The following is a 24,036-nucleotide window of genomic DNA, read 5'->3' as shown; positions in this document are numbered from 1 at the left end:
GCCTCTCTCTTCCCCGCGATGCCCACGTCGTGTAAATCCTCGGCCGTTCGATCCATCCTTTTAAAAGCACATCTCAACCGTCCGATCCCATTGGGGCCCCACGACGAGCTTGTGGTAGCCATTTACCACCCGCTTACGATCTTCCACAGTTCCACAGTTCCACCCCCTCTACTGTTACACGAGCTCTCAACGTCGGAACCCGCGGCGGCCACGCGATCCCCACCGTCCACCGCAATCCCCTCTGCTCCCAGATTCGCGCGCGCGCGCAGGGGCATGGGAGCGGCCGCCGCGGCTCCCCCGGCACCGCTCGGCGCCGCAGCCTCCTCCTCCCGCCGCTCANCCGCCGCTGCGGCGGCCGCTCATCTTCTTCCTGGCCCTCGGCTCGAACCGGCCCACCAGGTGTTCGACGCTGGTTTCCCCGGCCCCGACCAGAGCAAACGCCCCCCCCCGCGCCGCTCCTGCTCCTGCTCCTCCCTGCGCCCCGGAGTTGGACTACGACGAGTTGGCCGCGGCGCTCGAGAACATCTACAAGCTGAGCCCCGGCGAGGTCTCCGACGAGGAGCGCTTAGGCGGGGGCGACGGGGACGCGGGCGTAGTGAGGAGTAGGCGGAGGAGGGCGAAAAGGTTGAGCCTTGAGAAGAGGGTGGCGCTGAGGAGGGGGAAGGGGGAGGGTGAAAGGAGGGAGCACGGTGGGGATGTGGAGGAGCTGGTGAGGGACAACTCGGCGTCGATGGATTTGGCGTGCTTGGACTGGAGGAGGATGAGGATACCGCCGGTGCTCGGTTCGGCGGAGCATTCGAGGCTGTTCGAGCTGATGCAGCCGATGAAGGTGAGCCTCCTCGTTCTTATTTTTTATCTTCCTCCTTTGCTTTTTGGTTGAGAATTGTACGAGACGAAGCACGAACAGTGTTAACATCTCTGCTTACGTGTTCGCATTGATAGGGGAGGCAAAGGATATGAATATAATCGATTAGATGATGAATGTCGTCGGGAACAAATGGTGCTAAGTACTACTGGTTCTGATATCATGTTACGCAAAATGAACAATAATAGCTTTAATACATCTACTAGGCTTCAGAATTGTGTTGGTGAAAACTAAAACCAAAATGGTTGCTTTTTGTTGATGATGAGATCACCCTTAAGTAGTTTATAGCTTCATTTGACAATCTCGCAATCTGAAAAACTACTTTGAACTGCTTATTTGCAAATTATTTACTGTTTGATCTTTTCTTTTACCGTTAAAACATAGGTGATTTACGAGATGAAGGAGAGCTTGCACAAAGATCTGCTCAGGGAGCCGACTGACAGTGAAATGGCAGCGGCAATGAACATGAGGGTTTCGCGGTTGAGACAACATGTAGAGGTTGGTCGGGCCGCAAGAAACAAGCTAATAAAGGTATCTGTAACTAGTTCATTTCTAACTATCAATTTTCAAGTTATACGCATTTATTTTGCTGTTTAAATTATTACATACATAGTTCAATATAACTTTTTTAGCTAGAACAATGTGTAATTTTAGTTTAAAGCTTTTTGATAGTTTACATTTCTATTGTTGCTCATTAATGTGCTTTGAATATACATACGCCAAAGTTAATTTTCTCAGCATGATGCTTCCTTTTATTTTTCAAATTAAGTTAATCTATTTAATTGCCACGAGTTGAAGACCGATTATGTTCTATCGGACCTTTTGCAGCATAATCTTCGGTTAGTGTTGTTTGTCATCAACAAATACTTTCCAGAGATCGCAAGTGGCCAGAAGTTCCAAGACCTCTGCCAAGCCGGTGTAAAGGGTCTGATAACAGCCATCGATCGATTTGAACAGAAGCGCGGCTTCCGTCTATCCACATATGGCCTCTTCTGGATCCGTCATTCCATAATACGGTCGATGACGCTCTCAAGCTTCACCAAGGTTCCCTTTGGAATCGAGTCGGTATGAGCTTCCTTCTTACTTTCTAAGAATAAACACAGAAAATTTCAAGATTCTTCATCTCTTAGAAAAAAAGAAAAGAAAAGAGATTCTACGATTCTTATAGGCAACTTCTGTGTTTGAGTATTTGGGTTTTCAATCTATGCTGCATACTAAGGATAGCCTATTAGAGCTGATTGGAGTTGTGTGTAATAATTTCACTGTCGGCGTTGTGATTGATGTATTAGTGTAATATATGGAAATCATTAGTTAGATGAGTGTCAGGGACAAACTACGTAAATTGGAGAAAAAAATTATCTTGGCTTTTCTATTTAACATTAAAAGATAAGTTTGCCATTTTTGGGGTTTTTCCTGCTGCTTTCCCCCTTTTCATCATAAAATTTTGTGATCAACTAGTTATCATCATCCTCAAGGTTATTTTAGTTGCTGCAATCTATTATTTTGTAGGTCCTCTTTACTTTCATCTGATGTTTATGATTTCCTTCTTGATTCTCTGTATTTGAACTAATTCTGGTTAAGAAACTTGTTTTTTTTGGGGCAAGAATTTGATCTTCGTCCCTTTTGTTTTCAGAAAAAAAAAAATGCATTAAATTGCTGAGATTCTTGAATAATTGTGTAATTCAGAATGTTAAGAACCTGAGCCTGGTTTAATAATCACTCTTAACTGGACATTGCAGATTAGGCAAGAGATCCAGAAGGCCAAACTAAAGTTGTCATTTGAACTTGAGAGGTCACCAACAGAGGAAGAAATAATTGGGAGAGTAGGAGTATCACCAGAGAGATACAATGATATCATCAAGGCCTCAAAACCAGTCATATCCCTCAACTCCAGGCATGCTGTGACACAAGAAGAGTTCATCAAGGGGATAACCGATATTGATGGTATCAGTGGCGATAAACGTCGACATGCAGCACTTCTTCGACTTGCTCTTGATGATGTGGTAAATGTCAAGATAAACAAATTGCTGAAACATTGTTCTTCTCAAGAAATAGTTCAAATAGGATCTAGCAGAATTTTCATTATATGGTTCATTTGATTTGCTTGCGAATTTGAGTAATTTGATATTGATGCTTGCAAGTTCTCTCACTGAGTGATGTTTTTCTGCAGCTAGATTCACTTAAACCTAAAGAAAGTCTGGTTATAAGACAAAGATATGGACTCGACGGCAAAGGCAACAGAACTTTGGGAGAGATTGCAGGGAACCTCAATATTTCGAGAGAGATGGTCCGTAAGCATGAACTAAAAGCACTTATGAAGCTCAAACATCCCGTTCGGGTCGACTACCTCCGTAGATATGTTTGATTTTTAGACACATTGTATTTGTGCCTCTCTTTAATTTCCAATTATTGTAGCTTTTTGTTCTGTATATCATTTTACAGGATATCATAGTCGCAAATGATCACATGCAAATTTTACTCTGAAATTGAGTAAATTTGTAGACCTCATGTGTAACTTTGTTTGTACTATAGTTTATAAAGCTGATGAATCTGTGAATTAGAAAATATTCATCGGCATTTAATAAGTATTCAGTTCATATACGAGCTTGAACTATGTTCATATTGTCTACATATGGTGTCATCTGAAATGTTAGTTTGCAGCATTCATACCTAAAGAAAAATTCACTGGAATTTGATGCAGTAAGAATGAAATTCGGCCCACAGTGGATCAAACAGCAGGAGATAAAGCACTTTTTTTTAAAAAGAAATCCTTCATCTAACATGATTCATAAAATGAAGAAAACCTTTTTTGACATTATTGAGTGTAGTTATCTTTGTAAAGAAACTATCAGATGATTGATGAAGTTAACTCATTTTCTAAGGTTCACGCAGAAAGAGAATTAAGGATTGATCACCTATTTTCTCAAGCACAGTATAGTATCTGATCCACAAAACAAAATACCATCTGCGGTGTGAAAAACAAAAAATTAATGAACACAAAGCTTAACATACCCTAAAGCAATATGAGGTGAGAATATAGAATATCAAACATGGCAGTACTGTCTAAATATCTGAAAAGTTATGCAAGAGAAAAAAGCTACATAAAAGCCCTTAAAAGGAAGAACCACAATAGTATATGTAAAAGACAACAAAAAAAGTCCATAATTTGTTTGCACTGTGAAAAGAATACAACTCCTACCCACAAGCAAAGATACAGGTTCCTGACATGTCAAAAGTTCTCAATTTGTTCAATTTCTTGTCTCGTTTCAATATTTCAGCGACAGTTTAGTCTTGCATGCACCTACGATTGAAGCATTATGCGAAAGAACAAACTCAGCATTGTCCCTTTTCTACTCTGCAGCAAAGGCTTCGATCAGTCAACACAACTAAATTTTTCACCACCTGTCCCTCAGCCTACCGTCCGGAAACATGGGAACAAGCACTTTGTCATCAGTAGGTTTCGAGACACTACTCCTATGCGGTTTGCTTTCTTGAAAACTTATGCTCTCACCATCATGAAAATGTGGTGGAGATTCTTCCTTTTCATCATCATCGCTCCAATCACCTCCTTCATCATAATCCTCATCAACATTCTCTAATTCGCTTCCCAAGACATTCAGCAACGAATCATCGATATCTGACCATTCCTCATCATCATCATGCTCGCCATCATCTTCTTCATCTTCTTCACCATCTCGTCCTTCCAGTGCCTCGCCGTCTTTATCCTTTTCATCACTCTTTCCCGCCCCCCTTCCGCGAAATCGCGGGACAGCGACAAGCGCACGCAGCTTCTCCTTCAACAGCAACAACTTATCCTTCTCAATGAGCTGAGAGTCCTTGTAAGCCTCGCGTAGAAACACCGAATCCCTGTCGCCTTTCAAAGACACGTAGAACATGTCAGGGTGCCTAATCAGCATTCCTCGCACCTGCTGCGAGAACCGAAACTCTTCCCTAAAATGCGTGAGGTGATCAACAAGCGTCTTCTTCTCAAGAGTAAGGCTAAGTATCTCGTGAACGACCCCGCAAGCATGTTTTTCCTTCTGAGGGGTACCTGACCTCAACTCGGAGAAGTCCGAGTACGGGGATATGTACGGCATTTCCTTGAATTGCAAAATCCTCCTCATTTCTCCCTTGGAGACATTTAGACCTCTAGGAAGCTTCACTCTATTGAATCTAGGAGGCCTATCTATGATCAAATCTCTCTCCTCAATCTCTCTAATCCTATTCTCCTCCGCCGCCACCTCAGCAGCCGAGATTGCTAGCTCAGGATCCCAGTGAGTTAACTCCAACGCCGGGCCACGATCGGTCGAAACCACCTTGAAGTATTGAGGGTATCTTTCGCATATAGTGTTCCTAAACTCGGGAGGGAGACCGAGATCCGTCTTCAAATGGGCAATCTTTTCGATGAGAATTCGCTTATCCAAGGACATCATCAGCAACTTCCTCAGCTTCACGACCAGCAACTGTTCCATCTCATTCTTCGCCCGCAATTCCTCGAGATAAATCCGCTCCGCCTCGGGCGTAAGCCTAAACTTCAGCGAGTAGACGCCCTCCTCCACTATATCGAAAACGGCCGGAAACCGCTTCAGTAAAGCGATGAATCGGCGCTTCCGCGTGAGCCCGAGGTCTCTTCTATACCTTCCCAACTCCCTCAAACTCATAATCCTATCAGGTTGGTTCACAAGTATGTTCCTAATCTTCAACACCAGCTTCAGTTTCTTATCCCTTTGTATGACATTATCAAAAGGGGCCTCCTTTCTCCTCTTCACAACAGCTGATACTGGGTGTAAGGGCAAATGCGTTTTCTTCTTCTGCAGGAGGAGCAGTGGCTTCTTCCCATGGAAAGGAAGGGTTTTTCCCCAAAAAGATGACTTTTTGGGGGCTGTAAGGGAAAGTGAAAGATGGGTTTTTGAGGATAAGGTTGGGTTGTGGAGATTGATGGAAGAGGAATTTGGGTAAGAGAGGAAAAGGGGGAAAGGGGTTGGAGATGGTGTTCTTGGGAGAGAGAGGAGTTTTGGATCCATAAAAATGGTTTAATTGGAGGAAAAAATTGGTGGTATTAAGAAAAAATTTTAGTTGATTAAAAGGGGAAAAAAATATATATAAATTTGATTAGAGAAGGGGAGAGGAGCATACCATGAAGTGAAGTGAAGGTGTTTGAACTTTGAAGAAGAGGAGATTGGGGTTGAGCACCCTTTTGTGTTCTCGGCACGAGGAATGGAGGGTTTGGGGAAACAAAAACCCCTGTGGATATTTTCAGAGGATTTTGCATATTAGTGCCCCGAGAAATATTATTTGCGTATGTACCCTCCACTAAGCGAGATTGTGCGCATTAGTGTAATTTGAAATGAAGGGACGTGTTTTGGAAATCGACCTAGTATTTTTTGTAAAAAAAAAGAAAATACTTTCTATACTTCCTCCATCCTAGCAAGTAATTTTTAGCAAAAATTTTAAAAAATTAATATGATAAGTAAAGTATTAACAGTTTTGGATAAAAATGGATGAAAGATGTACATCTCGCTTTAGATTCTATATGTAGTATTGCTCTTGTAAAAAAAAAAAAAATTTCCTATTCAGAAAACATTTACATATTTTGCGCAGATTAAAAGGTATACGGGCCCTTAAATGATGTATTTAGGCTCTCAATACAGATAAAGAACAATTACAATCAAATTTAATATAATAATATATTAAATTGAAGCGACGGAAAAAAAAAAGCATATGCTTTACAGTCGAAAATATAAATAAATGTATAAATTATTGACAAATCCATTAATACATTTTATGACAAATCAAGTAAATAAGTCACAACCTCTACTGTTTAGAGAAATTGATAAGCATGCTATATATATCGGGCACGAGGTTTCCGTTTTGTATCCCACTTCATCATCAGAAATAGGATGCGTTAGTGTGGTCCACAGAGACAATCTAAAAGAAAAGGAAATAAGAAGAACAGGATTGGCAAGTACATATTCTCAAATTTCCATTCATGATACTAAAGAACCTACAATCAAACACTCCAAAATAGGAGACCACCATGAATCATTATGGGCTAGTAAGTAGCAAATAGCTGAGTATTAAGGTGTCTTTCGCAGAAAGAAGAAAAAAATCCAACCTAATAGCCAAGAGTAAATACAAATTTTGAAAAGCTATTTGCTGCACAATTTACACAACTTAATTAGGACTATTTGGTAATAAATAGAAGACATATCAACAGTCAAAACAAAATGAGACTCATGATTAAGTTACAGTTTCTGCGAACAAAACGCCCTAATGGAAAGGTGAGAAACTTAGAGAAGATCAAAGAAGTAATCCAAGCCCTGCCCGATTTCCCAAATCGAGAGACCTGCCCCCCACGCTCGCGCTTCGTCCAACCGCAAGGAAATAGACATCAATGATGGATAAAACACGGCATGCTTCACATTGTTAAGTGAGTATACGAAGAAGTGCTCTGAACTTTTCTCCTCCCACTGCAGCTTTGGTTTGTGCTTCTCCAGCAAGGAGATGTAGTCCCTCCCAGTGATAGCTCCTCCACCTGAAACCATTCAGAGATTCATAATGATAAATTCACTGAAGCAAGTAAAGGTTTTCTTTTCATGTATTTATAAGGCGATTGATTTCTTCCCTGTAGGAACATCAATTAAACATGCTCTGAATAGGCTTCCAAGTTTTTATCGTTGTGACAGTCGGTCACGAAATGAGTAATTATAGATACAAGCAGTATTGCGTGCCACAGAATAGTGAAGGAACCAACAATAGTCAAATCATCTAATGTAGAATGCATTATTTACTTGCATTCAAGTCAAACATGCCGGATAAAAGATTAACAGTAGTAAATCGATCAATCCAAATTTTTGTGCCACTCTATTAAGGAAATTTCCGTGCCTGGGATTTGTCTTTTACGTTTCTAGAGCGGAAAATTCATAGAAAAGAAGGAAAAAGAGAGTAAAAGGTTTTCTGGTCAAAATTAATCTTGTTGAATGTCATGTGATTGTCCTTTTCTCACTGCAACACGTCTCTGAAGGAACAACTATTACATTTTCAAAATCTATTCTCAGGCCAAAATAGCAAACGTTTACCTCCAGAGAGAACGAAGTCATTGCCATAGAAGTTGATACCAAGGAATATCTTGGGAGCATGTTCAGAGTCAGCACCACCAAGAAGCATTTCGAGAGAAGCGCGTATCCACTTCAAAGGAGCATTTGGACCAGGATTTTGTGGCCCTGAGAAGTCATAGGTCATAAGAGAAAAGCCGTCCACAGCAGTACCTAGCTGCTGAAGATCTTGTGGACCAAAATCATGATAACTGAGCTTCTCTGAATGTGAGGGTGGGATGACATAGATCAATTCTAACTGATGGTTGAGATTTGACTTCGAGTTGACTGAATGAAGAGCCTCCCCTAACTGATTAATGAATTGTAGCCCCTATGTTTCACCAGAACAAGAGGAAATTAGTTTAATGATTTGTGCAAGATGAAAGGATGAGAAAAATATATTACGGAGCACAGGCAGTTATACTAGCTTATTCATCTACATATATAAATGAGATAAGAGAGATAAAATTATCTACCTAAAGTTGGAGAAGTGATAAAATGAAGATGCTAAGCAATTAGGCATGTTACATCGAGCAAAATTCTCTTTATGAAACATAAGAATAGTGCTGGTAACTTGCAGTTGACACTTAATGGATAAATAGACAAGTAGATAACAAAACTTCGACAACTTTAACATACTACTGGTGAGGCTGTGAAAGAATCTTAATAATATAGCATGTTAACAGCAGAGAAACATTTTAACGTGAATGGAATTTAGAAGTGTATTCAAATGCACACATGATACTATGCATTCCAAATTGATGTATACGATCCCAAATCAATGGGTTTCTAGATACTTGCAACGTCTGTGAAACATACAACTATTATCGGCTAAGAGAATGAGCTGCATATCAGCTGGAAGTACTCAACTTATTCAGGCATAACAATGTCCACTCTTTATCGATACATCATATTAAAGGAAATAAAAAGCCACCAGATAACCATACCATAGTCTATGCAAATTTAACATTTCAAATCGTAACTAGCTACTTAAACATTAGTGAATAATGAAAATACCAAATTCCGCAACTCTGGGTCGTTCAGAACACCGTAGACTGCCCACCTTGACCAGGATTCCAGCACAATACCATCATATCCCATTTCCCTATGAATTCACAAGAAGATGTTAAGTTAAAATGTAACATCAATACTTGGTAAAAAATTATTTAAAAAAAGGACTTACTTGCATTCATCTACAATTAAATTGATCGCCTTACTCCACCGTTTCTTCTTCAAGAGTATCTCCACAGGAAATGCTTCTAGGACAACTCTAGGGACCACCTACTAGACATATATTAAGTTTGCCACAACATAAATCTAGTTTGCTTGGTTATTACTACTACCATCAAATTACAAATACAAGAACAAACAGTCATTGATTTCTAGACGATATATTTATCAACAGATTGCAAAAATATGCATTCAATCACAGAATCACTATCTCCGTGTTGTTTTTCCAAAATTAAGTGCCAACGTACTTACGTACTGCATAAAGACACTCGAAACATCATTAAATTAACAATAATGTATTCAAAGAAACGACTTAACAAGTTCCAGTAACAATCGGAATGGATGATAATGATATACCAGAGAATTCCCGTTCTTGCGAAGTTCTGATATCCATCCTACGTCAGCATTATGTCGTCCCTCGAGAACTAGGTTCTTCCCTTCGCTAAGCAGAAGCAGCAGAAGCAGCAGCAGCAGGTTATTAGACTGAAAGAATACACGACACACACAGTAGGACGAAATAACAACAGTTGGTTATTCAATAAGAAATGTTCTTCATACCTTTTCAGATCATACCACACAGGCGACAGATGCGTGAACTTTGAAGTAAATAGCTTCGCCATTTCATAGCCTTTGGAATTCCTGCATTACATACTTTTTATACATTAATACATCCAGAAATAACACCAAATACAAGCAAACCATATAAAAAAATAAAAAAATAAAAAATAAAAAAAAATAAATTGAGAGATTGCAAAAGAAACTCAGGTGATAACTGCATAATCATCATGAATATATATATGATTATCATTTACCTCCTTACTCCGAACATTCAAATGCAACTAACAAATCTGACACAATATCAAAATACACAAGACAATTCAACTAATTTATCCTCTAAATAACCATGAGTAAAGCAAATCCTGTCACCTACCATATAAAAGTCGTTACAGTGAAACAAACAGCTTTAAGCTGCAATTAGAAGCAAAAAGCTCCAAAATGAAGCCCATTTTAGATTCTCTAAAAAGCGAGAAACTTAACCTCTATCTAATCCCGTTGCTAGGAATTGTAAAATTGGGGAAAATACATAGAATAATTACACAAAAATACTCAAAAAATCGCGATACGAAGAACACACCAGGGAGTAACGTAGGCCAAGACGGGATTCGGGAAGTGGCGGCGAGATCGGTTCTCCGAAACCCTAGCATTCTCCTGTATAAATTAAGCACATGTCGCGAATTCTAAAGGAGATATGTATCGATCACAGTGAGGAAGAGAAAGAGAATAGAGAAGGATGGAACGTACGGCGAGGATTTCTCGGAACGCAACATCGGCTTTGACGAGGCCCCTCTCGTAGACCGAAAGTGCGGGTGCACCGGCGTTCGGCGAGCCGCGATTGGAGCGGTGCACGGCGAGCAGCGATACGAAGACCAGGAGCAGGAGGAGGAGGAAGAAGAAGAAGACGAGGAGGAGGCGCGGTTTTGATGCGGCGGGGGGTGGGGTCTGAGCCGGCCGGTTCGGGCTGGCCGGTTCGGATGGACCGGGCGGGTTGCGGCGGTCGCGCCGCCGCGTCGGCATTTGGATACTGGCTCGAAGGACGGGGGAGCGCCGATCGAGGTGAAAGCCGTAGACGCTGATTCGAGTTCGGTGTGTTGGTGTTGACTACAGTATGGGTCGGGTCGGATGAACCCGGATCCGAATTATTATAATATTAAAGAGAGATTTTTATACTAAAATATTACTAAAACAATGTAGCACTATTTAATAAAATGATTTTGAACAGTGCTTTTCTCTCTTTAGCAAAAGTTTAGACGGTTTATTTTAAATTTTTGGTATTAAAGAAATTAAAAATATAATAATTATTTTGTAGGAAAAAAAATTAATTAGAGATAAATATATTTAAAAACTATGCAACATTAGAAGAATTTTGAGGAACAAATAATGCAATTAGATTGCCTTGTAAGGACACATATGCAATTAAATTTCTTTAAGAAAAATAAATATAACTACTAGCAAATATTAATTAACATTGGTAAAAATAAAAGTAAAATTCGACGCACACAGACACAGGGATAAATCCTCTTCTACATTTCCACCCATACATGATACACCAGAGTCATGCGTGTCACGCAAGTGCCCTTCACGCGATCCCATGCATGCAACAACCCACGTGTCCATTCCCTCAATCCCTTCACGCTTCTCTCATTCCTGACCTGCACCACCGCTTTGTACATATATTCTTATGAAATATGAATCTTTTCTCTATTCTTTTCTCTGTCCCACTGAGCTATTTGTAATTCATTAGTAAAAAAAACATATACATGGTGAAGCTCGTGACGGCGCGGGAGAGCCGCGCGTACGGGCCCCGCGGCGCGCGCAACCGCTGGGAGTACATAAACGCGGGCGTCTACGTCTTCGCCTCCCTGCTGCTTCTCGCCGGCTTCGCGGCGCAGCTCCCCGCTGCTGGCCCGCGAAGCAGAAGCAGCGAGTTCGGGCTGGTGGTGGCGCTCGTGGCGCTGGCGATCGCGGCGGCGGCGAGCGCGCACGACCTCGCCGCGCACGCTGCCGGGATCGACTGCCGCGTCGGGCTCGTGCGCTTCGACCTGCAGCTGGGGCTCGTCGAGTTTGCAGTGCCGGCGGTGTGCTTCTTGGGATCGGTCCTTAGCTTCGTCGGAGTGCTGTTACTACTGAGTCAGGTGCGTGCATTAATTTTGGTCCGGCGCTCAAATACTCAAAACTCTCCACACACATTTCAGTGTAAGCCCGAGCTTCGGATTTAAGAAAAAAAGAAAAAAAAAAAAAACTCACGGAACTTATTGTTCACCATTTTTGAATAATTATCCAATCTTTCAAAATTTTAATTTATTATTTATTTTTTTTAATTTGTTTAAATTTTTATTTGATTTGAGTTGGTACACATTACGTTGATTTAAAATTTTAGCTAATTACTTATTTTAATAAATTTATAAAGGTGAGAATTGTATAATGTATCGTAACTAAATCTGAAAAAATAATTAATTTTAAAGGTAAGGTGCCGTTGACTGATTCAAATTAAACAAATTAAAAAAATTGAGTGGAAAAATATATAAAAAAAAATTACATAGTCAATTAAAAATGGTTTATAATTTACATAAGTTCGATATGTTTTTACCAAATAAATAAATAAACGAGGCATAATGGTTGATTAGCGTGTTGCGGAATGATCTTGATGAACTATGACGAGAATTTTCATATCCAATAATCACTTCTTCAGCAAAATCTGAATTCCATAATCCAATTGCCCTGATAAATCCTTGTCGCCTTGTTCAACATAATTCTCTGTGTTAGGAGACAATTTAGCAATAGTCTTAACTAAACATAAACGATTTGAATGGTGTTTGAGACCAAGATACATAGTTATGCCCTAAAACGCTTAATTTGGGCCCGGATGTGCTTTAATCTAATCAAATCATAGTTTATATTATTATGAAAATAATCCTGCAGGAAAACAGAGGATACAGTTATAGGCTGGAGAAGCACGCATTGAATGCACTGATTGCCGGGCCGCTGTTGTGGCTCGTGGGTTCGATCCTCAACGCGTGCCAGGTTTACGAGAGAGCCGACGGCCGCACCCAGATCCTGCAATCAAGCGTAAACCTCCCATTCCTCATGGGTAGCTTGCTCTTCTTGGTTGGCGGCTTCTTCAATCGGCACTACGTCTCCGGTTCGCCTCATCCAGAGTCCGAGATCATGGTAAGCTTCCACAGCTATTCAAGCAGTCAGAACCTTGTTACTTGCCACCAGGGTTTCTGCAGAAACAAGCTTTAAAAGTTAACTTTAATGTATGATCTTCATATACTTTATTTGATATTACTGAAGTTGTTTTAGAAACTGAGTCATACGGTTGCTAACCGACTACGTGCAGGCAAAGAGCTGGGCATGGTTGTGTCTGTTTGGGAGCCTGCTGTTCTTCGTCGGAGGACTATGCAATGTACTGAAAGTGTTTGAGATGCAGCAAGCAGATGGACTCAGGCTGGAGAAGCTCCGTGGCGGGGCGCAGGAGAGGCTCAGTCGAGACAGGGAAGGTCGAGTCCCGCTGAACTGGGAGGAGAGCAGAAGGCGCCGGCCGGGCGAGGAGGCGAGAGCGGTTTCGGTTCATTAGGACGCGGTTCCCCGTCGCTGGCAAGAAACGAAGGACATGATATGTAGGCTGCAGCTGAGTTCTTGGTGCTTTGGAATTGTGGCGATTTCCGTATCTTACATTTGAGTTTTAATTGCAGAGGGGAACATTTTGTCTAAGTTGATCTGTAACCTGCCTCTTGGATAATAAGATAGCTCCTTCGCTTAAATTAAAAGTAGAATGTAAATCTTACGACGGTTCAGTTGATGGCTCAACATTTCTTTCAAGTTTAGAATATTAAAAAAAAACATTATAAGAAGATTAGTGTAAAATTACTGATGCTGGATGGATAGACACGATGTAATTTTTTTTTTCCCATTTTCTGATGTACTAACTGTACTATCAGCAATAGTCTGAATGTTGTTGAGTTTGATATGATCATATGAGCCGACCAAACACAATTTGATTAACAGATTACGTTGGACCCAATATAATCTTAATTAGTGTAATAATGGTTGGGTTGGGTTCTTTCAAATCCAAAGATGATCGCTGTTTGACTCGACCTAATTAACTATTAACTATATCACATTATTTGCTCCAGAGAGCAAGTTACAAATATGGTATAGCTCATAATAAGCACGATTTGTTTGTATTCAGATTTTTTTAGTTTGAAGCGGTTAAGGGATGAGATAAGATCTCCAGCACTTTTTTTAAAACATATTTTAGTTAATAAAAGAGAATTAAGGCCTAACTTAAAATTGCATTGCACAAAGAAAAAAGAAAAGAAAAGAAAAGAAAAATCATATTTTGGGATTCAAAACTACTACATTTGTGCATAAGACTACTCAAACCCGAAAAAGGGATCCGAAGGAGAGAGGACAAGTTATCGAATTGCAGCCACAGCAATCAAAGTATCTATGCAACTTTTCTTGCGCCCGAGGCTAACACACTAATTTAATTAATTAATAAAAAGCCGCCACAACCTCTCTCCATCTCCCCGTCCCTTCGTTTTTCTTCTCCCTTAATTTACGAGTCAAACCATTCGTACTTAAAACTAAAAACACCCAAAGGCTCGAGATAAGGCCCCCCCCATCGCGTGTGGCTATTAACCTCAAAACCCTCGCTCTCTCCTCCTCTTCGCCCCCACACCCTTCTCCGGAGAGAGCGAGGCGGAGACGGAGAGAGCTACGAGGAACTCGATCGCCGCCGCCGCCGCCGCCGCCGCAGCAACCATGTCGGCGCTGCAAGGTTCCCTCCTCCTCTTCCGGCCGTCGCCGCCGTGTGTCCGGCTCCTCCGCCGCCCGAAGCGCGCCGCCTCGGCCTTCGTCTCCGTTGATGCCCTCCCGAGGTCCCGCCCCAGCCACCGCCACCGCCACTGCCTCCGCGTCCGCGCATTGCCCCCCGAGGCCGCGGATTCGGGCCGGGAGCCCGCCTCGCCCGGCGAGGACCCGCTCGTGGAGTACCGCGACGTCGGAAGCTCCGACCTTTCCCGCGGAGATGGCGCGGCGGGGGCCGCGGAGGATGCGGCGGAGGGTGGGTGGGTTGGGGATGGGGCGGTGTTTTCCGTGGCGGAATCGGATGGTGCGGCGGGGGAGAGGAAGGGGGCGGAGAGTAGGTTGCCCGTAGTGGCGTTTTTGGTCGGGGTGCTTGCTTCGGCGAGGAAGGGGCTCGATACATTGGCGATGTCGGAGTGGTTAAGCTGGTGGCCGTTCTGGAGGCAGGAGAAGAGGTTGGAGCGGCTAATTGCGGAGGCCGATGCAAACCCTAGAGACGCCGCGAAGCAGAGCGCTCTTCTCTCGGAGCTCAATAAACACAGGTTTGGTTTCTAGGTTCTCTCCCTTTAGCTGGTCAAATTTCTGTTTATTTTCATCTTTCCTTTCTCTGTTCCTCGTTAGTTCTATTTGCCGGATGCCGCAGTCCTTGAAAGTTTTGATCTTTTTAAGTGGAAGCAAATTGAACTTGATGCAAAGTTGGATATTTATGAATCTACGGCGGTAGACGATCCTTCGAGTTAGGGAAAAACGAGAGTCCAAGCAGAACAGAGATGGATCAACTACTAAAATGATAAAATCAGATAGCAGAGACTAGAGAGTACAGGGGCCTTCTTTAGCACCTTGCTTATAGGACATCACTAATCTTGTTAAGACTTGCAAAATTGTAGAAGATCGATTGGAAAAGGAAGGAACTTGTTAAAAGATCATATAAGAGATAACCAGTACAAGAACCTGGATTAGTACTGTAGAGAGCTCATCTTTTGATTATACTAGCAATACTTAAAAAGTCTGCACACTCTAATTACCTGTTGCATTTCATAAAACCTGCTCTTTGTACTACTTGATGTAAATTTGATTCTTTATTCAATGAAAATGCTTGTCTATCTAATGCATCAAAGGAAAAAAAAAAAAAAAATGAAAGAAGGAGAGCCAATTTTTTGATCAATAATCTTTTAATCAATTTTCAAGTTCTATGTTCATATCTACTCTCTTTGGAATACATTGTGAATTTAAAAAGTTGTTTTCCCATGCTAGAGGTTGTTCACTAGTGCCACTACTGCCTGCTCTTCTTTTTCTAAAAGCGATAACTTTTAGGTACACTAATGAACGGCACCTAATTCTTTTTTGGCAGTCCTGAGTCTGTAATTAGGCGTTTTGAGCAAAGAAGCCATGCAGTGGACAGCAAAGGAGTTGCAGAATATCTACGAGCTCTTGTTATGACTAATGCTATAGCAGAATATCTACCAGACGAGCAGTCAGGGAAACCTTCTACTCTCCCAAATTTGGTACTCATAATTCTCACCTTGTTATTAGATTGCGAATCATGGATAATTACTTTCTTGTCTTAAGCATTTGTTGCTTTCATTAAATCTAAAAGTTGATTATTTTCTAATGATGCTATATATCAATTTTGACTGGGCTATGGATGATTTTATTTCATTATGTTATATGCATGATTTCTTTTGCTCTTAAGACCATTTTTCTCTAGCTTCTTTTGTTCTTTTGTTCCTCTTGAAAAGTGTCTTGCATTTGTTGAAAATTGAGTAAACAATGATAGATGCATCTTTAACAAATTTTAGACTATAATTTGCTGATCGTCCTTTAGAAAGCTACATTGCTGATCTTGAATAGTTGAATGTTAAGTGCAAAAGTTTTCTAGGGTTTTATAATCTTACTACCAACACTGACCAATTCAACATTTTCTTGATATCTTTTTCTTTTTTTTTTTCTCTACCTGTTTACTGGAGTTGTTTGAAACTGTAAATTGCTATCAAATTTTCATTTTTAATGAGTTTCTTATTGCTGCTACGAACTTTTGACTTTCCCAGAAATTTAAATTTTTTGTCAGTAGTTGCAAGAGTTGAAGCAACGAGCATCTGGGAATGAGGACGAACTATTCTTGAACCCTGGAATATCAGAGAAGCATCCTTTGCATGTGGTTATGGTAAGTTAAAGTATATAGCAGAAATTCTGTTAGGACATTGTTTGTGATGGGAAAAGTGCTATAAGATATAGGTAGTATCAATCAAGTGCTTTAGGCTTTTTGCTGTCTTTTCTTGTTCTATTTCTCATGTTTTTTCGCTTCAGGTTGATCCTAAAGCATCAAGTAGGTCAACAAGGTTTGCTCAGGAGCTCCTCTCAACAATCCTGTTCACAGTTGTTGTTGGTCTGATGTGGTGCGTTTTTAATTTTGGCTATTGTTACATCAAGCGTTTTTAACATCTTGTATCTAAATAGAAGTTTGCTCTTTATCACCTCGGGTCTAAATTATTTTTGCTTTCTTTCCACTGTATTTATGTTGTGGATCTTGTATGCTGAATTATTGCATCTCGAGTCTTCAATATATCACTGTATACTTTGAAAAAAAAATATTTTCCTGCTTCTATGATGTGCATTATTCTATTCTTCAAACTATATGAAAACCAACTGCAACTTTTAAGTTCTATTAACAAATCAGATGCTGCTGCTTAGCTTCTTTTGATGGTTCAAACTGGTCAATTCAACTGAAATGTGATCTTGTATTTTTCTGTCTGGTTCACTAGTGGCTCCTTGTAATTGCCAGGGTAATGGGGGCAGCTGCACTCCAAAAATATGTTGGCAGCTTGAGTGGCATAGGGACCTCTGGTGTTGGTTCTGGTGCTACGTATTCCCCAAAAGAGTTGAACAAAGAAATTATGCCAGAGAAGGTAGTATGGCTCTATTATGTCTGTTTATTCTTTTAGTTTTTATTTTTATGAGGTTCAACTTTCTTCATTCTTGCGTACTCATAGTTTGTTCATGTGCTTAAGCTTCATTTGCTTAAATAATAGCAATATGCTGAACAATATACAGTAGTTTGTTGACATGTTGTTCAGCATATTGCTTTAGTTACTTGCATCTTGTTGCTTTACTCTGAAAAAAGGTTTGTTGTTCCAACTTTTCATTGATGGAGGATGCTCTACATGACTTTCCGTATATAGAATGTCAAAACATTTAAGGATGTTAAAGGCTGTGATGATGCAAAGAAAGAACTCGAAGAAGTAGTGGAGTATCTTAAAAATCCATCAAAGTTTACTCGCCTCGGGGGAAAGCTACCGAAGGTATGCCAAAGTTCAATTAGTTCGAGCTATCATTTTGATTATTGTTTGTAATTTCTCTTGAACTGCTTCATGAACTTGACAAATAATGGCTTTGTAGGGAATTCTTTTGACTGGTGCACCTGGAACAGGGAAGACTTTGCTTGCTAAGGCGAGTTTATCTACCATGTAATTTGATATTTCACTCTTCTTTGATTATTTAAGGCACAGGTATTTTAGTTAGTTTGACCCTTAAACTTATTTAAATAATAGAAAATCAAGTGTTCTTTCGTGAGAAAAAGGTTCCCTGAGCAGTAATATACACTTTCACTGTGCAACCTAATGTGCTTACGCCAATTTAGTAAATAAATTTTTGTTATGATATATCGACTTGATATTTGGTTGCCTGTTGATGAAGTAAATTGTTTCGAAATGTTTAGGTCAAAAGACTATGTCTTTGTTCAGTCTTCCGCTGCTCTAATTGCATGTTGATATTGAATGATTGCAGATAACGTACATGCATTTTTGTGGATATGATTTAATGAATTAAAACACTTCTAATTGATAAGTTTTGACAGACATTCTAGGTATTACTAGGGAATCTTGAATTTCTTGCATGCTGGGTAGCAGCCACCAGATGCCAAATTGCCAACATTTGATGTTGATATACATGTTCTAAATTTCTAAGGCCAATGCGAATTGCTCGTTGTTTATAACTGAAACTCACTTTTCTGATGGGCTGAGTTTGTTGCTTCAGGCTATTGCTGGAGAAGCTGGGGTGCCTTTCTTCTATCGAGCAGGTTCAGAATTCGAGGAAATGTAAGCTACCATTTTGGATTGCGCAATCTATATTATCAGTTTGTTGTCAAATTGCAAATAGTTGGCATGTTGATTGGTCCCTCTTTAAGTCTTAACAAGTATTGTCATCGATTTGCTGCTTAGCCAGCATCCTGTGTGCTCTTGCCTATTTGCTAGGAATCAATTGCCAAACAAATCAATTGGTTTTAAGTTAAATCTCCCCTTGATTAGAAATTTTATGGAGATAAAAAGAATATTTGTTTACTGGGGAATTTATGAGGTTTCACTCATGTGCAATTATGTCTTTTTTATTATCTCAATGTAGAGTATACATTGTCCTTTTTTACAACTAGAGAGTCCAACTTGATCTTTTATGTTAGGTTTGTTGGCGTCGGTGCCCGGCGAGTAAGGTCCTTATTTCAGGCTGCTAAGAAGAAGGTAAACATACTCTCCTGCTCATCGTCCTGTTGTGCTACAATTTAAATTCATATCATTTTATTTGTCTTATTTGTTCTCAATAGATATTATTTGTTCTCAATGTTATCTATATTTTTGTGCTCATCATAGGCGCCTTGCATCATTTTCATTGATGAAATAGATGCTGTCGGTTCCACTAGAAAGCAATGGGAGGGGCATACAAAGAAAACCTTGCATCAACTACTCGTTGAGATGGATGGATTTGAGCAGAATGAGGTATATTATATTGATAATTGTAGTACCCTGAGGCAAGCCACTATGTAATTCTTAAGTGCATTAATTTTCTATACAGGGCATAATAGTGATGGCTGCAACAAATTTGCCAGACATTCTTGATCCGGCATTGACACGACCTGGTAGATTTGACAGGCATGTAAGTATTATTCAAACTTTGCTACAGGACAAGTTTTTGCAAATAAATTGTTGGAATATGTTGAAAAAACAATTGTAAAAAAAGGTTGAGTCCCGTATTATTGGGAACAAGTCAGACTCTGCAAAATTGTGCTGTTAGTTATTTACTCTCTTAGTTTGAGGGATGAATTCTTTGTTCTGTGATTTTTTGTCAAGAGTATAAGTTCTCCTAAAAATTCTGGGCATATTCATTAAAAGCACCTGAAAATAGGAAATAAATGTACTCAAACATCGGCTCAGAGACTTGATATAACTTTATTCGATGAATAAGCTTAGATCAGGGTGCTTCAAGAGCTTTGCTTATTGTTTGGGTGCTCCATTTGCAGTTAGGTCGATGAAAACATTAGCTTCATTAATGAGGAAATTACTGAACAAATGCATTAATTAGTTGCACTAGTTTTCAAGGAAGTTGAAATGTGCAAAAAATGTGTTTTGGTTTTTTCCCTCCTCATTTCTGATTTCTTATTTTCTTGCAGATTGTTGTCCCAAATCCAGATGTTCGTGGCAGACAAGAGATACTGGAGCTCTACTTGCAGGACAAACCAATGGCTGATGATGTAGACATCAATGCAATTGCTCGTGGTACACCTGGTTTCAACGGTGCAGGTCTGCTTTCTTACTTCTAAACCATATCTATGGACATAATTAGTAATTATTAATTGCACCATGTTTGGCAGCATTTGAAATCTGAGTTTTCTTAACACCCAGAAGTTCCTAAAGTGCCACACTAAGTGTTCTTTCCACTATTTGCTAGATCTTGCAAATTTGGTTAATATCGCAGCCATTAAGGCTGCAGTTGAAGGCGTTGAAAAGTTAACTGCTGCTCAGTTGGAGTTTGCAAAAGACAGGATAATAATGGGAACAGAAAGAAAGACTATGTATATATCTGAAGAATCAAGGAAGGTGTGTTGATAATCTTTTCACATGTGAACTTGAGCTGTTGCCTTTTTTCGCTTCAGACAATTAGTTTCTGGCCATGCTTAGCTGTTTTCGGTGCCTGGCTGTGCTCCAAGATTTGGCTAATAAAAAACCTGGAGCATTTGCTTGCAGCAATTTGCTATAATGCACCATCAATCTCCAAAAGCAGAACCTTAAATATGAAACTTCTGCTTCTGTCAGCAAGAAGCTACTGAGTAGATTCCAAAGAATGCTATTAGTGCTTCTTTAAACAGATTTATTTAAACAACACTTCTACAGAAATTCCAACTAGGCCAGACTGACTATAAGAGAACCATGGAATGTTACAATGGTATTAACAATGGTATTATATCTTCTTTCTAGCTTACTGCTTACCATGAGAGTGGCCATGCCATTGTTGCTCTTAATACCGATGGTGCTCATCCTATCCATAAAGCAACTATAATGCCACGTGGTTCTGCCCTTGGGATGGTCACACAGCTTCCTTCTCAAGATGAAACGTCTGTTAGCAAGAAACAGCTATTAGCACGCCTCGATGTCTGCATGGGAGGGAGAGTTGCTGAAGAGCTTATCTTTGGTGAAGATTATGTTACGACTGGTGCAAGTAATGATCTCCATACAGCGACAGAACTCGCTCATTATATGGTACAATATTATGTCCAGAAAACCTCCTTTTTTTATTTTCTTTTTTAGTCAATATTAAACGTTTGAACCTATTATACATTTCTTAGGTGTCAACTTGTGGGATGAGTGATGCAATTGGCCCTGTTCATGTTAAAGAGAGACCAGGTTCAGAGATGCAATCACGGATAGATGCAGAGGCATGTTTTACGAACCTTATCTTACATATCTTTTTTAAATATCTAGATTATAATATCTACTGTTCATTATATATTGTCTTGCATGGCTGTAGCTGGTATTATTGATCAGTACTCCCATGTTATAACCAGACTGAGTTTTGAGTCACCGCCTGAAATTTGTGTCTGTGCCTTTTGCATATTATCAGCCTCAATATTTTTTAGATTTAGTGCCAATCTTATAATTTACTATTAAGGAAGCGTCAGTCGCTGTTTCAACATATTTTCTGATACTTTACAATCTTAATTGCCATCTGATTTATTTGAGGTATGCTATTTTGATAATCTGTTGCATCTTGGTATTGTTCTACAGAACCTTAATTGACTAAAAGCTTTCTCTTCATGCAGGTAGTCAAACTTCTGAGAGAAGCATATGATCGAGTCAAACGATTGCTTAAGAAGGTTTGTCTCTGAAATGTGTCGTTTTAACTGTCCATGGGCCTTTGTATCATCAGTTCTCCATCTATGTACATTTTCAATTTCCTTTTAGCCATACTGATCAAAGTATTGAGATAATGGTTGTTCCGTTATTTATTGCCATCAGCAAACTTCTAGAATGAATGAAGCTACTCCTTCCTGCATCATACAAAGAAGAAATAGGGAGCAAGAATACAATTGCTAGCTTATCTTTACACGGAGTAAAAACAGATTACTGAATACAATTGCTAGTAATCTTTACAGGTGTTGTAAAAACAGATTAGTCTAAACAACTGTTTATGCAGGGGAATATTGGATGACTGCAGACTAGTGCATGCTTTACTTCCTAGTTGTGGATAGATGGTATGATGATTAGCATAAGCATTCATTAGATTACTAAAAAGAAAAAGGAAAAAAAGAAAGAAAGAAAGAAAGAAAGATCAAGATTTCATCCTTGGCTTGAAGGTTGTTTGTGATCATTTATTTGTTTGAAAGTTTGAAGGTAGTGAGATCTGAAAGGTTGCATCATTGTGATAATTTGAAAGGTCTGTTTTTAGGGGTTGTGCCATTCTGCATCAGCTAATTTTTCTCGAAAGTTCCTAATTTTTGTTTTTCTAATTGTCTTTTCTCATTAAATTCTAACTCTTTATTTTCAGCATGAAAGGGCGTTGCATGCGTTAGCGAATGCGCTACTTGAGTACGAGACACTAAATGCTGATGAGATTAAGCAAATCCTCAACCCCGACCCAGAAGTTGAGCTTTCTAATCAATTGGAGGAGCTTGCATTGACGTAGACCAATCTTTCCCAACTGTAAAGCAGTGTACAGTGATGTGATATCAGAAAATATTATTTGTAGCCACAGAAACGTTCTCCGCTAATTGGTTACCATCAGGAGATGCGGGAATTATCATATTTCTTCAAACTTGAAATTGGGGGACTGATGAATGAGGGTGTCAGAGCGTAAAAGAAACACTTTTCTAGTCATGTGTCAGCAATAGCTGTAAAGAGCAGCAGTTAAAGGAGAGCTCAGGTTGCTGAAATTTTGTGTGCTCTTGTTATTTCAATTTCATGCTCTTTTGTTATTTTTAGGTTTACAAAAGGCCAGTCCATTAATAAGATTCTATGCTTACAAATTTTCAGTTTTGGTTGCTGCTGTAACTTGTATGCTGCAGTGTTATTACTGATGACACATATACAGTAATGATGCTTTATACTTGAATTTCTTGGATGGTCTTGTTGTTATGGTGGGCGACATGATTGCAGATAAATTATCTCAACTTTGACACGTTGTTGCAGTCACAATTAAGCACTCTTGGTTAGTCATGTCATTTGTCTCTATTATTTGGTTTTGTAACTTTTCATATCTAGTATAGCTTTGGGTGATTTTACTGAGAGTGGTTTCTTTTGCTTGCTCTCTTGAGTGCTTTACTAAATTGTTCAAGATTCAAATCTTTCGAATGTTAGAAGAGCGCTGTCGATGTAATAGATGCGGCTGTGGTTTAAATGCCGCTACTCTCAGATGATGGAGAGAGTAACGATTTTGACTAACCAATAGCTTTGGTATTCAATATTACTCGCAATGTGATTAATACTTGGTTTCACTTTCGTGAAGATGGAAAGATGCAATAGTCAGAGCCTCGGAGGGTTTTCTAAGCAGTTCTTTGGGGCCGATCAAACTCTGCACGCAACAATAAATTGCAGAACTATATGCATATATGCGTGAACTCTGCACCCAACAATAAGTTGCAGAACTATATGCATATATGTGCGCGCGCGCACACAGCACACTTGAAGTTACTTGATCTTACAGGTTGATGTAGTAGTTGTAGTTTTCAACAACTTGGTGAAATGGCGATGGACCTCCAACCAACTATTCACAGTTAAATCCCTTTACCAGTTCATCACGGATTCTGGACTTCGTGTCCTGACGAATCAGCACATCTGGAAGCTCAAAATCCCAGTTAAAATTAAAATTTTCATTTGGCTACTCCTTAGAAATAGACTACCCACCTCCGACAGACTGCTCGCCCGAGGCATGCACGTAGACCAGAACTGTGCTTTCTGCGCAGTTCATACGGAAAGCTGCGACCACCTTTTCAACGACTGTGTTTACGTTCGGTATCTTCTTCTCAGTATGGGAGGACTACCGGACGCAAACGTAGACAACACTGGTGATGCTAAAGCTCTATGGACCAAAGGTACTGAAATTCCTGTCGCCACGTTGCGAAACCAACGCTTGGTCCTTCTGGCTGCGACTTGGTGGGTAATCTGGACAGATAGAAACAACTCTATTTTCAATGAAAAGTCGCCCATGGTTTCTGGG

General features: G+C 39.9%; 5 protein-coding genes across 6 annotated transcripts; 3 read left to right on the top strand and 2 right to left on the bottom strand.

Moving 5' to 3' along the window:
• Positions 342 to 3,466, top strand: LOC109717863 (RNA polymerase sigma factor sigE, chloroplastic/mitochondrial; the record flags this gene model as incomplete). Of its 2 annotated transcripts, none has more annotated exon segments than XM_020243810.1 (5): positions 342 to 829; positions 1,250 to 1,396; positions 1,694 to 1,930; positions 2,605 to 2,868; positions 3,036 to 3,466. In XM_020243810.1, coding segments are annotated over 5 exon segments (942 nt in total). In that variant the 3' UTR covers positions 3,231 to 3,466.
• On the bottom strand, positions 3,903 to 6,105 carry LOC109717520 (protein ROOT PRIMORDIUM DEFECTIVE 1). Its single transcript, XM_020243362.1, has one exon. The coding sequence runs from the start codon at positions 5,887 to 5,889 to the stop codon at positions 4,261 to 4,263; it is 1,629 nt and encodes a 542-aa protein (XP_020098951.1). The 5' UTR covers positions 5,890 to 6,105; the 3' UTR covers positions 3,903 to 4,260.
• Positions 6,871 to 10,831, bottom strand: LOC109717210 (chitinase domain-containing protein 1). Its single transcript, XM_020242881.1, has 8 exons — positions 10,492 to 10,831; positions 10,325 to 10,398; positions 9,748 to 9,828; positions 9,547 to 9,631; positions 9,143 to 9,240; positions 8,977 to 9,064; positions 7,945 to 8,290; positions 6,871 to 7,400 (listed from the first exon to the last, which is right to left on the bottom strand). The coding sequence occupies exons 1-8, from the start codon at positions 10,762 to 10,764 to the stop codon at positions 7,156 to 7,158; spliced, it is 1,290 nt and encodes a 429-aa protein (XP_020098470.1). The 5' UTR covers positions 10,765 to 10,831; the 3' UTR covers positions 6,871 to 7,155.
• LOC109717212 lies at positions 11,508 to 13,493 on the top strand. Its single transcript, XM_020242882.1, has 3 exons — positions 11,508 to 11,888; positions 12,670 to 12,918; positions 13,091 to 13,493. Exons 1-3 carry the CDS (start codon positions 11,508 to 11,510, stop codon positions 13,325 to 13,327), a joined length of 867 nt encoding a protein of 288 aa, XP_020098471.1. The 3' UTR covers positions 13,328 to 13,493.
• On the top strand, positions 14,348 to 23,036 carry LOC109717209 (ATP-dependent zinc metalloprotease FTSH 9, chloroplastic/mitochondrial). Its single transcript, XM_020242880.1, has 17 exons — positions 14,348 to 15,101; positions 15,911 to 16,064; positions 16,631 to 16,723; positions 16,867 to 16,955; positions 17,342 to 17,465; positions 17,739 to 17,858; positions 17,956 to 18,006; positions 18,592 to 18,653; positions 19,013 to 19,070; positions 19,200 to 19,325; positions 19,402 to 19,482; positions 19,997 to 20,126; positions 20,275 to 20,423; positions 20,802 to 21,083; positions 21,170 to 21,259; positions 21,644 to 21,697; positions 22,369 to 23,036. Exons 1-17 carry the CDS (start codon positions 14,518 to 14,520, stop codon positions 22,504 to 22,506), a joined length of 2,385 nt encoding a protein of 794 aa, XP_020098469.1. The 5' UTR covers positions 14,348 to 14,517; the 3' UTR covers positions 22,507 to 23,036.

Source organism: Ananas comosus, linkage group 11 (assembly GCF_001540865.1).
Source record: "Ananas comosus cultivar F153 linkage group 11, ASM154086v1, whole genome shotgun sequence".
Taxonomy (NCBI): domain Eukaryota; kingdom Viridiplantae; phylum Streptophyta; class Magnoliopsida; order Poales; family Bromeliaceae; genus Ananas; species Ananas comosus.
This window is presented reverse-complemented; position numbering and strand designations above follow the sequence as displayed.

Excerpts from the sequence above, each read along its gene's own strand:
- LOC109717209 (XM_020242880.1), top strand. The coding sequence starts at position 14,518 with ATGTCGGCGCTGCAAGGTTCCCTCCTCCTCTTCCGGCCGTCGCCGCCG. Across the intron at positions 15,102-15,910 it reads TCGGAGCTCAATAAACACAG|TCCTGAGTCTGTAATTAGGC; the intron begins GTTTGGTTTCTA and ends CTTTTTTGGCAG. Across the intron at positions 17,466-17,738 it reads AAGAAATTATGCCAGAGAAG|AATGTCAAAACATTTAAGGA; the intron begins GTAGTATGGCTC and ends TTCCGTATATAG.
- LOC109717210 (XM_020242881.1), bottom strand. The coding sequence starts at position 10,764 with ATGCCGACGCGGCGGCGCGACCGCCGCAACCCGCCCGGTCCATCCGAA. Across the intron at positions 9,829-10,324 it reads TTGGCCTACGTTACTCCCTG|GAATTCCAAAGGCTATGAAA; the intron begins GTGTGTTCTTCG and ends TATGTAATGCAG. Across the intron at positions 7,401-7,944 it reads TGACTTCGTTCTCTCTGGAG|GTGGAGGAGCTATCACTGGG; the intron begins GTAAACGTTTGC and ends GAATGGTTTCAG.
- LOC109717520 (XM_020243362.1), bottom strand. The coding sequence starts at position 5,889 with ATGGATCCAAAACTCCTCTCTCTCCCAAGAACACCATCTCCAACCCCT.
- LOC109717212 (XM_020242882.1), top strand. The coding sequence starts at position 11,508 with ATGGTGAAGCTCGTGACGGCGCGGGAGAGCCGCGCGTACGGGCCCCGC. Across the intron at positions 11,889-12,669 it reads TACTACTGAGTCAGGTGCGT|GAAAACAGAGGATACAGTTA; the intron begins GCATTAATTTTG and ends ATAATCCTGCAG. Across the intron at positions 12,919-13,090 it reads ATCCAGAGTCCGAGATCATG|GCAAAGAGCTGGGCATGGTT; the intron begins GTAAGCTTCCAC and ends GACTACGTGCAG.